Raw genomic sequence first — 14,105 nt, forward strand, 5'->3', positions numbered from 1 at the left:
TCAGTCATTGGCCAGTTGTCCACCGAGGTGAGAGTGTAGGCGTTTCAAATAGCATACTATTGCGGTTCAGAATAGCCAGAAAAGCATGCATACTGCACAATGGGACCAGATGCAGTAGGACATCCTGGTATTTTTGGAATACTGCATTTGGCATACTAGGTATTAAAATACTAACGCACCCTATGAATGCCTCCCGGAGAAGAGTGCACTGCTTTAGCCATTTGAACATGCTGTAAATTGCATCTCACCCAGACATCTGGGACAAACAAGTTGGTTTCAAGATTACCCCGTTCTTTAATCTCTCCAAACTGCCCCATGAACAAACGTGGAACCTGACACTTAAAGGCACAGTGTAAAAAAAAAAAGATTCATTTATTTGAATTGTGTCTGTTCTGTAACACTAAGGAGAACACAAACAAAAAAAAAGAGAAAAATCACAAACTAAAAGACAAGAAACTGATCAAACATGATTGTCATCACCACATTCCAGATGCTCCCCTGTACAAAGACGCAACTGAGTTCACTGTATATTTAATACAAAAAACATATATGCAAGAACAAGTTCATCAATGCCTTGAGCTACAAGGCACTTGAAAATATGCCGCTTCCCAGAATGCACCAAAAATACACGGTGTAGTGTATATACAGATGTCCAATCAGGAATGTAGAGGCTTACAATAAACCAGAGAAGACTTGGCAGGAGAGTGATAAGAAGAGGAAGTTTAACACCTATTACATCAGAGCAGCTGCTGACAGAGTGCATAACCCACACTGAAACACTTCATTACTGTATGAACATGCCTGCTGTAACAATGAATGGGGAAAAAAAAAAAGCTTGGTAATAAGATGTAAAACCAGAGTCTAGATACTGTACACAGTCTACAGTACCGTATCTAAGATTTGGTTGCAGCATGGTGTAGGAGGTAAAGCATCAGTTTTAAGGAAAAATATATACCTAGTGATCTTTGAAAAACCCAAATGGTCATCTAACAACACATACAGATGTTCTGAAGGTATTTCCAGAATCCTCAAAGACTCTTCGAACTACCTGGGTGAAAAAAAAGATTTAATCTGCTGCACGATTAAGCTTTTGAGCTTAGAAGTTGTGATTGCTTCATAATCAAAACAAAGGTAGCTGGAGTAGCCGGTCATATGTCCTTAGTCAATATGTATGAGAAGCTGTCTGTATTGTTCCTTAGTGTTCTGATGTTATACACAACATCACGTTTTTACAAAATGAGCAAGGAAATATGGCGGTTGTCTTGTGCAGGGGACATAATAGTTTTCTTCCAGATGTTTAGAAGAGTCTTTGTGGATTCACAAACAAACAAACAAACAAACAAAAAAAAAAGATGTGGGGGTATTTATCTTTCAGAAAAACATGCTTTGCTCTTTCAAATGCAATGGTTATACACGAGATACAACAACTGGGGCTAGGTGTTAATGTAGCGGGGAAAAATAAAACCTCACACTTCATAAGAATATTGTCGCAGGGATCAGCGTACGGCTTTTGTACAACATGTACAGTAGTGAGACAGCAGTGCTGAAAAGTGTCTGAAAGTAGTGCTGAAATCTTCGCAGGAATGTGACTACAACCAAAGCTCTGACAGTTTACCTTGATGTAAAAGGTAAAGAGGTAAAGCTGCCTAAGCCGTTACCAAGGCAGCGAGCGCTGTTTGCTTGTAGCGATGACGCGGGAGGAATCCAGCCGCGTGCAGCGGTGATGTCACGTCCTGGTTTCCCGACCTACAGCTCCGTGTCTTTGTATTTCTGAGGATTGTAGTACCCTCTCTTGGTCTGGTCGGCCAGCTGTCTGCGGTACTCGGCCTCGTCGTCCTCGTGTCCTCTGGTCTCGGAGTACGGTGGCCTGAACGGAGCCTGCTGCTCGGGATTGGAGCTTGAACTGCGCGAGCACACACACAAGCAGTTTAGCGTTCTCTTTTATACGACTAATGCTTAATTATCTTAATAAATATGTAATTTTTTATTGCGTTACAAAGATGAGTGATGCTCTCACCCTATTGGCTGAGGACGGTTGAGGTTGGGCTTTGGCAGTTTGACTGGGACGGCGTAGATGTCTGGATGCTTCTGTGCAATTTCCAACTGTGTAGAGAGAAGAGAACCAACCCAGATAAATTCAGAACCAATACAACATTTAAAAAAAACAAAACAAAACACAAGACCTCCAAACTCAACGTGGAGCCCAAGAGGCTACAAGTCTTTTTGTAGCTTTGTTGAACTCCTTATTTAAGGGAGACATTCATATTTTTACTACCTTAAAACAATACTCACATGTACATTGAAAGCTCTATTGGTTGCTGTAATCATTCCTCCTCTCCACACTTGTCGTAAAGAGCTCCCTCCCTAAAGCCATTTCAATGCAAGAGATCCACATCACCGATTGCTGGAAGCGATATCAGCTGATACCGATTACTCCATTTGAAGCTTCATGTTTATCGTGTAGCATTATATATTTATTTAACTATTCTTAAAAACTATGTAAGCTCAGGCAGCTTTCTTCCAGGGGTGGAGAGAAGAGCAGAGAGAGGTAAAGAAAGAGAGAGGGGCCGACAGCTGAGCGAGTGGCGCCTGAGCTGCTCCCTCTCTTCCTCAGGAAACTAACACACAGCGAGGATCAGTCTCTCAGTCACACAATTCAAGCAGCGTGTGGGCATGTGCGGGAAACCAGCACGACCGCTTCACAGAATCGCGCCCGCCTGTTGCTCCGCCTGTCAGATCGCTCGCACGGCCCTTCCTGCCCGCTTGCCTCTCATTGAAAATAATTTACTAGGCGTGTCAGTCCATTCACATCAGAAAAGGACTTCAGTGCTAACTATCTTTGAACAATTTTAGCAACGTGTAAAATGTAAAAATGTATTGCATCATCTGATCAGCCTTTACAGAGACCACCGATCAAACTATTTAAAAAAATTATGGGCCAATACTTATCGGTGGCCGATCACCCTTAGTGGCCACTAAAAAGACAAAAATTTCAATTCTCATGTTAGTGGGCACTGATACCAAATACAGGCTGCGCTTTGATTGTTGTGTTGTTGCAGCCACCCACAGGACAAAATATGATCCAGGAAGTCCAGTTTGAGTAAAAATATTGGTGAATTCTAGGACCTTTAATATTACTCAGACAGGATTTTGCAACTACTTAATCTTCCATCACATTATTTACATCTACCAGGAATGCGTTCTTGCATGCATTTGATTGGCCACCTTAGCGCATCTGATTTTGCGTTGTGGTCTGACAAAACGTGCTTCATGCGTTGACACCCCTGCTGCACGACAGACTGTCACACAGTCAGCCTGAACTGTAGATCGTCAGCCTGAACTGTAGATCCATTTGTGCACATAACACGACTGTGGATTTTGTCCATCATAACTCACATTAGAATCCCATTGTTTAAGGAGTAGATGGTAGAAAGACCACAGCAACCAATAACTTTCTCAATGTATATATATGGACACATAAGGCCTGTATTTAGAGAAACATGAAAACATCTGAAACTGACTCGAGCATTTTCTGCTTCTTGCAGCTCCAGGAGTCTCTGAGCTCGGGCCAGGTGGTCCATCTTCTCAAAAGCTTTGATCTAGGAGAAAGTAAAGAAATTGATTAAATATTCCAGTTTTGATGATTACTAGTTGATGCACGACATAACTCATATTAAAGTGTCTTTAATATGAGAGAGTGTGAGAATTTGATGAAATGCAGACACCAGAACAGTGTTATTGTGGATGGTGAATAATTATGGCTGTTAAAGGAGGGCCACAAACATTTAAGACGAACGCAGACACATTAAGTTACCTGGTCACCCATTTTCTAGTCATATTAGAAGCAATGAAAGAAAAAAAGAGGAATAAAATGAAATATATAATTCATTTAAACATAAGAAAAAATATTCTAAATGCAGGATGAGCAAGAAAAATAGGGAGGTTTTAGATTTAGGTTACAAGGTTGATTTATTTGTTACAATAAAATAGGGCTGTAAGTAACGATTATTTTTTCAATTCGATCGATTAATCTAACACCCTGTGTGACCCTGTATGCAGGATAAGCGGTTGACGATGGATGCATGGATAGCTTAATCTAACGACTAATTTTGTGTATTCTAAAGGCAAAAATGGTGCTTATTACTCAATTAACAAACCAATTTATCCAAATTAAATTATCTAATAAATATATTAATATTTTATTCAGTCGTCCTGATGAAGCACATCAGAATAATGACAATAGAAGTATATCTTAAAATGAATCCAATTTCCACGTCACTGATGTGTTAATAATAATAACAGACATTAATTAGGCTGCTTTACTTAAAACTTTAAATGTTTCTAACATGGATTTATTTCAATATTGAGTAATACAGTAAGATAATTAAATGTATTTCTGCATCAGTGTGGGGCAAAGAAAACTATTGAGACGATGCACACATTGTGCAGACCGTCACAGATTGTCTGTACTGTTAGTTTCAGCTGTTTTCTCGCTCATACGTGCCCCGTTAAGGCGATGAAGAAATACGAATTCATTTTAACGGACTACGTGTCCTCGTGCTGATAATGTGCCGTGCTTGTGTGGAGACAGAAAGTAAACAGGATTTGCGGTGCTACCGTCAGTGCGTGCGTGTTCATGCTACTTCATGTATTCGTGGACTGCAGTTGTGCAGCAGTGAAGCCATTTCCTGTTCACAGAGCTCACGGAGCAGCACGTTGTTGAGTGTCTGTCTAAAATACTCCCAAACTTTAGCCGGTCGAAGGCGCGGTCTTGTGGCAGGAGCTTGTCCGGGGGAATCCCACTAACACCGGATGCAGCTATGCTTCGACGCACGTATTGCTACGAATTTGTTAACTACTGCTATGTAGCAGACAATATACATAATAAAATGGTAGACAGAAATAAACTATATTCAATGGATATAATAGTAATAATAATATAGTGGATATTAACAGGTTGGAATAGAAACTAATTTGTCTCACCTTGCCCAGGAAGGATGTTGCGGCGGGGTCCTCCTCCTCCGGCTGGTTCAGACGGGTGACGGGGGGCTTCTGGGCCACAGGAGGGGGAGGCGGCTTGTTTCCGCCCGCTGCGTCACTACTGATGGTGCTGCTGGAGTGTGAGTCATAGCTGCGTGATGACTCAGTCCGAGTCTGAGCCCGCACCTGTCACAGGAAAGGTATGTTCATATTTGGACCATTTGAAACCGTTATTTAGCTGCCTGATGGTGTTCTGGTGAGGATGTCCTGCTTCAGCACGGTGCTCCTTCACATTAAAACGCCTGTTCAGACCTGCGAGCTGCTGTTCTGCACTTCTAGGTGCGTTTTAAAGGTCCAGTGTGTAATATTTCTGAGGCTCTGTCGACAGAAAAGCAATATAAGACCCATAACTATGTTTTCAGTGGTGTGTAAAGTCCTTACATAATGAACCGTTATGTTTTTATTATCTTAGAATGAGACATTTATATCTACATAACCGCGGGCACCCCCTGCTGTGGAGGTTGCTGTATTTTGTTGTCATGTTTCTACTGTAGCCGACAACGAACAAACACGTCATCATCACGGCGTTCTTCTTCTGCTTGTGTAGATGCCCGTCACTACATTGAATACTTACAAAGAAGAAGAGGAAATAATAATAGTAATATACAGTCTCTGTGTAGTCCTCTGGTTTATTAGAAGTAAGAAGAGAAGTGACATTTGGACAAATGAAGGAGCACACACACGTGTTATTTAGCACGAGAGCCGACAGCACAGACGGCGTTGGGACAGCAGAAATCACGGATTTTGTGGATTTTCCCAGATGGAAGGCCATAACGTTAATGTGGGACAGATGTTTTCAAAGCGGAGCTGAAGTTGTCTGTTTTCTGCTGGACAGGTAATTAACTTTGTTTGTCAGACTTTAGCGATGCAAATGAAAGATGGTCATAATCACAGAGAGCCGTGACATGTTTCCCCTGTCAGTGGTGTGAAATATGGATTAATTTCATGTCGCCTACTTATTCTCCAGCCTGTGGTTTGGCTTTGTCGGTTACCTTAGCGAGACAATCAGCTGATCAGTAACGTTAACTGGCAATAAAACCGTAACATTAGCTTAGAGCATGGAAGCATCAGCCAGCTAAGCTTTTACTGACTGGTAGAAAAACATTTATTGTTAGTTGGATGGGTTTATTCTCCAGCACTGTGCTTTGGCTTTGTATGTTACGTTCTTTAGAATCAGCTGATCGCTAATTGGCAATAAAACGGCAGCTTCCAGCATCGAAGCTCAGATTAGCCTGCTAAATTTGGAAAAAAATATGTTGTTGGATTGTAACTTCATGTAGTTCTTCTCCAGCTTGTTATGGCTTTGTTACATGGACAGAAATGTGCAGTTACCTTCCTGAGACAGCTGATGAATATTATTGGTAATGAATCGGTAACAGCAGGGAAGCTCAGACCAGCAGCTAAACTTCACATTTTACTACCTTGGTGGAAAACATGTATTTCTTTTTACTGCTAATGGTGATGTATAACAAGACCTTCCCACTGTGAACACAAATGTGTAATTTGTACTTTCACATGCTAAATGCCTATTAGAAAACGTTGCACCATTTTACCACAAGCTGAAATTATGGCTGTCAGTACTACTTTGTGTTTCTGTTGTATTTCAAAAAATTCTAAAATACATTATAATATTATTTACAGATTGCTCATCTAATTAAACAAAGCGAGAGGATCTTTGATAATTGACTATGCCTTTGTAAACTTCATGTATTATGTGGTTTATAATGGACTGTGGTGCAGAAACAGTGAGGCTTACGTTGTCCTGGTATCTGTCAGTGGTCATACTTGATGCACTCGATGTGATAGTTTTTGATTTACTTTGGTATATTAGTCCAGACGAGCCAAACCTCCAAAGATGTAAAATAATGTGTTACAGGAGTATGAGACATCATGTAGCACTTCATTTCTTCATGTGGCTGTTGTTTGTTAATGAAAAAGTAACTATAATATAAAAAAAACAAAAAACATGGTTTTATGTAATTTCTTAATATATCTAGAAGAAACCACATTTCTTGAATGGTAATCTCTTATCTCATAGATCTTTGTCCTGTCTCAGGCACCGTAGCTATACTGCTCGCTTGGGTAGGGGAGGGGGGTGCAATTTGCAACCCCCACTACTAGATGTCACTAGAACTTACACACTGAACGTTTAAAGGCTGGTCCAAGGATTCATCTTTAATTTTTTCTTTCTCTCTCTAATATATATATATAAAATATAAAGTGCAGATGGCTTTTACTTGATTTTCTTTGAATAACTCCTGAAGCAAAAAATTTATATTCATTTACTTTCATATTTATGTTTTCATTTACTTATCTGCTTTATTATTAAGTACTGGATTAATTATTTGTTGTTGACATTTTATGTCTTTAGCTCAATGTGTAATATGTATATTGTAGTTTTTTGTACTGTTTTGAACATATGTTCTTAATAAAATTTGCTATATTCAAAACTAGTTCCAATATCTTTTTTCTTGATCGCAGCTCCCAACTAATTTCCTGTCTGAATTTGACATACTTTGGTATTACTCATTACAGGAAAAGTGTAGATATAGAGATTTTGGGGAGGAAGGGGGGGGGGAGATCTTACCTTTGGGGGTTCAGGGACAAAAGAAGGGGGAGGGCTGGGCTCTCTGTTTGTCTTCTCCCTGCTCCCTGCCCTTCTTATACGAACCCGGGGTTCAGGGTGAGGTTTCTACACACACACACACACACACACACACGGGTTGTCACGGTCAGATTATGCAAACACACACATTTTTAAACATTTAACACAATTAAAAGGGGGGGCTCTCAGTATTTCACATGGTATCAGCGGGCATTCCCACCTCATCTGGCAGTACGGGCTCAGATGATCGACTGATGGCCGACACCGGCTGGAGCTCGTCCAATGGCTCGTCCAGCTCATTGTCAGTGTAAGCCCCGCCCTCATCCGCTGTGTCTTCGTAGTCGCTGTTCAGGCGGCTGTCCATGCTCAGGTAGTCTGCGCTCATCGTTGATAGGTAGGACATGCGGTCGTCATGGAGATCCAGGTCCTCCTCTGAACCGTCCAACTGAGGAGAGGAAGTGACAAACTCAATTCTGGGTGTGTTCTGACTCACATAACTGAAATGTTCATGCAATGGTCTATTCTTGGAGCCCATTAAACTTACGTGAAAACATATGTCATTTTTTAAATGTCTATCAACAGCAGTTTGTCATATACACATATAAAAAAAACTCACCTTGCCCTCACACACCCACACAGCTCTGTCCTGCTGCTCCTGAATGGAATCTTTCACGCTGCCGTACCATGCGTCGTTGGCAGAGTTCAGGTTGATTGTCGCTAGACATGTGCGCAAAACAAACAAACACACACCACAAGTTAGGCCAAGATCACCAATAATGTGTCAGTTAATCAGTGTGAACCTTAATGATACACAAAAAGCAGAATGGCTCTTGTATTTGCGGTTTCACTCATGCCTGAGGTAGGCTGGTGGCATTAAGGACCTTGCCTAAGGCAGATGTGGCAAAATGGCAAAATGGAAGACACCTCCTAAGGTAGTTGAGAATGACCAAGCTAAGATCCTGTGGGAGATCCAGACTGACAAACTGGTGATCGACAAACAGCAGAAGAAGGCTGCAGCGATAGAAGTGGCAATCCCAAGCGACAGCAACATCAAGAAGAAGGAACACGAGAAGCTTGAGAAATACCAAGGGCTGAAAGAGGAGCTAGAAAAGATGTGGAAAGTAAGAGCAACAGTGGTGCCAGTGGTAATCGGACCACTGGGGACCGTGACCCCCAAACTGGCAGAGTGGCTACAGCAGATTCCAGGTAAAACATCAGAGGTCTCTGTCCAGAAGAGTGCAGTCCAAGGAACAGCTGAGATACTGCGCAGAACCCTCAAACTCCCAGGCCTCTGGTAGAGGACCCGAGCTTGAGGATGACACGTACCACCCCGCGAGGAGGGTGAGAGGGGGATTTTTTTAAATATTATATATGACTGCAATGTTAAATCTGTGGAGTACTCTTAAGTTGAAGGTGGTGAGACAATAACAATTTCCTGAACAAAATCTTTACAAAAGTAAAGAAAAGGCAGCTAAAGGAACTGAGGCGTGAAGATTCAGTTACGTCTCTTGCATCCTTTATTAAAAATAATGGTTTAAAAGAGCATTTTCTTGATCTTTGTCTTGTTTTTTTTACTTGTACACCTTGTAACTTTTATACAATTATTGTCAGAATAACAGCCATTCTCCTAATAAAACCTACCAGTGAAAAGGTGTGAGCAGGTCTTCCTCAGCTTGACCGCCTGCTCATACAGTTTGCGTGCACTGCGGGAAGAGCCGGGTACGAGGCGGTTCCTCATGGTCTTGACGCCTTGTTTGCTGTCTGGGTTCAGAAAGATGACAATGGGATACCACTGGGTGTAGTTCAGAGTGTCCACAGCTTTGGGAGTCACGTCCAGCAGAGCGTGGCGGTCCTGAGGAAACGGGGAGGTGGATGAAGTTTAGATGATTTTTACAGTATTCTCATGAAGCTGCATTTTGGTTTAATAGTATACCTGTTCAATGATTTGTCTGATGGTGTTTAGTCTCACTACTCCGGAGGATTTTTCACTTCCTGCATCCTTCGGCTCCGTTTCTTGGGAAAGAAATGATACATGAGCAAGAATTCGTCACCCTAAAATACTTTCACAAATTCAATATTTATGTTAAACTACACAGGCACACAGAGTTTTCTCCATACATTTTAAAACTTCAATGAAGAGGTGATAATGTAAGCACTTACTGGCGACGACAAACATGTTCGGCATGTCGTTGGCCAGTTTTTCATTCACTGCATCGGAAATAGGGCCAAATATCACCACAGGTCTCCTGAAACCAGCTGAAACAAACAAACAAACAGAACACACGCTTAGCTACAAGTACACAGGATAAACAAATGACTGCAAAATACATTCCGTGTGAAACTGTAGAATAAACTTTTTTTGGGGGTACCTTCACGTAACACCACTCTCTCGTAGGCAGGGAATCGTGTTGTGACCGGAGCTGCGCTCAGGTCCTCTCTGCTCTTGCGCATGTCTTTCTTCTTTGCGGCCCTTTGACCTCTCAACCTCCAGAAGTCTCCTCTGTCGTTGCCTGATGCTGCCCGAGCAGCATTCTGGGCGTTGGACATTTGCTCTGCTCTGTAACACAAAATAAAAAGGAGTTTTAGTCAGCACCACATCTAATAACCAATTGTGTTTGGTCATTCTAAAAGTTTCAACTTTCCACCCTACATGGTTTGTATGTCTCTTGATGAAGCAGAGACCTTGTTATGCTGGACCGTAGAGCTGATCTGAGCAATCAGTTGTAGCCAACTGATCCAAAACCAGTTAATCACTGGAATTTGTGCTACCATGACCGTCACTAACATTACAGATGCACCAATATTGTACCCATTAATTTAACAAATACAAATAACCCTACATACATGACCACCGTCCCTGCACATACCTGCTCTTGTTGGGGATAATTCCTTTCTCCAACAGCTGGTTGTCTTTGTCAGAGCGGATTGCCAGCCAGTTGCCTAGTTTGCCATCATAAAGCGTGTCTGTCACTTTGAAAATGTCTCCTCTGGTGAAAGGAAGACTTTGAGGAGCCTCCTTCTCATACTCAAAGTGGGTCCTGATGAAGAAAGAGTCGCCTCTGCCAGATGCTAAAATGTCCTTGTACACTGAAAGAGAAGACAAATGGTGGGGGGCACCCGGTCATTCTGGGCCCATCTACTCACTGAAAGTAAATGTAAATGCTCTGTATTGGTATAGCACCTTCACACACATTCATAACTGAGCCTAAGTGCTCAAACAGAATCTAACATTCACACACATTAAGTGGGGTGGCATTAAGCCATCGGGGGCAATTCGGGGTTCAGTATCTTGCCCAAGGACACTTCAACATGCAGCCTGGAGGAGCCGGGGATTGAACCTCCAATCTTCCAATTAACAAGCTCTGCCACATGAGCCACACTGAGTATAACAAGGCATAATCCTACTACTGACCTTGAAGGTCTAGTACTAAAGACCATAAAACTACAAAAACAACTAGGGTTGTGACAATATCAGAAATTTAGTAGTCAATACCAATACGCGTGAAATTCCATTAATCACGATACCAAATTAAATACGGTTAAAAACAAAACAATAAATCCCACGTACTGCAAACATACACTCTTTAATTAAAACATTTGAACCTTATAAAAAAAAATAACAAAATAACAAATAACAGCTGTGAAAATTGTGAGTGGATGTGGATGTTCAGGAGGGAAGGTGGTTTGATGTCAAAATATTCATAAATGAGCAAGCTATTGAAATTACAACAACATTACAATGTGCATAACTAATGAATTAATACATTTTCTTAACTTTTTAACTTAACTAGTCACAGGTGTGAAATGCTTAAGGGTGGTAACTAGGGCTAAAATGATTTATCGATAAATTTGATTAATTTGATTAATTCAATTAATTCGATTACCAAGAAGCATCGACACTAATTATTTGCAGCGATGCTTTGTTTAATCCATATAATTTTATAGCGCACTGTTTTGCACGGACAATTATTACTGTTGCACATTGCGCTTACATTGTGATCAAGTGAACACAACATGATTGTGATGGCGCCTGTTTGCAAAGTGGAGGAAGAGAGAGAAAATAGCGCGGGACGAAGGAGCGGACCCCAAACAAGGTAACAGTAAAACAAAAAAGTTTTCGTGACATCCCGCTAACAACTAAAACTATATAAATGACTCAACCTGACGGTGGATTTGGTGTACCTCTGGGTTCAATTAGGAGTACATTGCTTTTATCCATCTACACAGTGCATCTCTGTAAATGTATTCAAAAATCTAAATATTTATTGCTATACAGACACACCTAACCTTATACTGTCATTGGTGTGGACAGTTCACTGAATCTGCAATATATTGATTGTGCATCTTAATTTGGACTTCCACTACAAAAGCTGTTGAATTTATGCCTTTTTAGTATATGCACAGGTGTTTGTCAACTTTAGTGTGCGCTCGTATTTATCTGCTGCATTTACCTTTCATTTTAAAAAATGTTGTTATCGATAGCGATATATATTTCTATTAGTTTCATTAGCAGCTATTATCTATATAGCAGGCATGCTTAAATCCGACACTGATATTGGCCCTGACTCAAATAGCTCGATATAGGGCTGACCTATTCAGTTCAATTAAGTGAAATCTGATGTTTACATACACATAAATGATTCTGAGTCTCTTCCTCACAGTGAGGAATACGGTTTATTAATTTTACACCGGTATCGGACCGCTACTTAGCATCGGCCAATACCCAAAACCCAGGTATAGGTATCAGTATCGGTATAGGGGAGGGAAAAAGTCTGATCAATACATCCCCACTACACAGTACCTTCAGGTTTCCGTTGAGAAAGAATAGTTACATCTTCTCCTTTCGGAATGTCTAGGAGGTAGAGGACAGCATCTTCACGCACCATGCCTCTGAAGTCCATGTTGTTCACCTGAAACAGATAAAACAGATAAGAAATACCATTAGAACAAGTGGTATAGTATACTGTAGAATAGACTTAAATACAACATGGCCAGCAGATCAAATATTCCTTTGTGTAAAAATGGCCTAAGATACCAGATCACTGGCACTCCAGTTAATGAAGGGCTGCTAACTTCTCAGTTAAGGTTTAGGTACCTACACCCTGGGTCTGGGTCTAATGAGGATCTTGATTGTGCCGTTGAGCCATCTGAGTGTTTTATCTGCAGGTGTTTGAGGAATAAAAGAAGTCTCACCTTCATGATCTGATCTCCTGTGACGAGACCTTCCTGCTCGGCCGCGCTATCTTCCTGAACGCCAGCGATGAAGATGCCGACATCATTCCCCCCCGCCAGCCTCAGACCCACGCTGTCACCTTTTTGGAAACGCACCATCATTGTGTTCGGCCTGGACGATGAAAGCAAAACTCCATTACACATAGTCCCAAAAAGTGGAAGGAAAAAAGAAAGAAATTCATAAACAATCCTTATTATGGTCTCTGGCTTAGATGTGTGGTCAGAAATCTAGACAGTGTCACCCTCATAACATGCGATGCACTGACCCATATACTTCTTGGTCCTCTATGCTCGGCTTCAGTGGCACCTTAGGAGGAGCACGAACCTTTGGGACAGTGACCACCGGTACTGCAGAAACAGAAAAGAAACCTCATGTTTTCAAGGTGCAGCATTCACAGCTTTGATCATGATCAAAGCTTTGTAAAGCTTTGATCATGATCAGAAGGAGACACGCGTTTACCTGGTGGTGTTTCTGCGCGCGGTTCCTCCCTCTCTGCCTGCAAAGGGGGCATGTCTTCAACAGCTCGGTCGGGAACTCTGAATGGTGTCGGCATGGCTCCCATTTTTGCCAGCCTGTTGGGTGGGTCCTCTCTGGTAATGTCACAAAGTAAAGTATCAGGATATGTCTAATCTCTAATAGGATGATCTAGGACAACCGCCAAGCCTGATCCACAATACTGTCAAGATGAAGGCAAAATGGCTGACAAAAAATAAATAAATATACAGACAACTCAAACGTTACAGCACTTATGCTATGCAGAGAAATTCCTAGTCATATTAAAATCCACAAGATAAGAAGATGATAATTATCACCAATGGAATTCCATTCATCAGATTTATTGTGATGATTGGGCTAAGCCTCATGAAGCATAAATAAACATAATCCTGCATTATCCTGATTTGTCTGCTGTATTTAACAGCACAGATAATAAAAACACTGGGAAATCTTAGTAAAGCAGTATTATAAATCCAGCAGTTCAATATTTAGGCAGGGGAAACACTTCCTTCACGTGGCGGAAGATTTAATGACAGCTTACCTGGGCTTCTCTCTAAGCCTCTCATTGGATGAGTGGGAGGAGAGGTCGGAGTGGTGGCCCCGCCTGTCATCCTGTGGAGAGTAGGAGCGGTACGACTCGATCTCTGAGATATCTGCAACACACAACAACAAACTGTCTATGAGGTCTTTGGCTTCCGTAGTGTCTTCATGTTCAGGTAAACAGTAAAAACC

At 41.4% G+C, this 14,105-nt stretch overlaps 1 protein-coding gene across 5 annotated transcripts in view; it reads right to left on the minus strand.

Moving 5' to 3' along the window:
* Window positions 1-346: 346 nt before the first annotated feature.
* Window positions 347-14,105, minus strand: part of tjp2a (tight junction protein 2a (zona occludens 2)) — a 44,616-nt gene continuing 30,857 nt past the window's right edge. For all 5 annotated transcript variants that reach the window (XM_038733199.1, XM_038733196.1, XM_038733197.1 and 2 more), the window contains 17 exons: window positions 13,915-14,026; window positions 13,338-13,468; window positions 13,144-13,225; window positions 12,839-12,989; window positions 12,447-12,555; window positions 10,513-10,732; window positions 10,015-10,202; window positions 9,806-9,901; window positions 9,579-9,658; window positions 9,287-9,497; window positions 8,262-8,362; window positions 7,866-8,090; window positions 7,628-7,732; window positions 4,984-5,166; window positions 3,522-3,599; window positions 2,018-2,103; window positions 347-1,903 (listed from right to left, as the gene is read on the minus strand). In XM_038733199.1, the coding sequence (XP_038589127.1) occupies window positions 1,747-1,903; window positions 2,018-2,103; window positions 3,522-3,599; window positions 4,984-5,166; window positions 7,628-7,732; window positions 7,866-8,090; window positions 8,262-8,362; window positions 9,287-9,497; window positions 9,579-9,658; window positions 9,806-9,901; window positions 10,015-10,202; window positions 10,513-10,732; window positions 12,447-12,555; window positions 12,839-12,989; window positions 13,144-13,225; window positions 13,338-13,468; window positions 13,915-14,026 (2,315 nt within the window). In that variant the 3' untranslated portion in view covers window positions 347-1,746. The remainder of the gene's footprint in view (window positions 1,904-2,017; window positions 2,104-3,521; window positions 3,600-4,983; window positions 5,167-7,627; window positions 7,733-7,865; window positions 8,091-8,261; window positions 8,363-9,286; window positions 9,498-9,578; window positions 9,659-9,805; window positions 9,902-10,014; window positions 10,203-10,512; window positions 10,733-12,446; window positions 12,556-12,838; window positions 12,990-13,143; window positions 13,226-13,337; window positions 13,469-13,914; window positions 14,027-14,105) is intronic.

Source organism: Micropterus salmoides, unplaced genomic scaffold (genome assembly GCF_014851395.1).
Source record: "Micropterus salmoides isolate LMB-PRFRI ecotype aquatic unplaced genomic scaffold, ASM1485139v1 Ms_hic_scaffold_20, whole genome shotgun sequence".
In the NCBI taxonomy this organism is placed as follows: domain Eukaryota; kingdom Metazoa; phylum Chordata; class Actinopteri; order Centrarchiformes; family Centrarchidae; genus Micropterus; species Micropterus salmoides.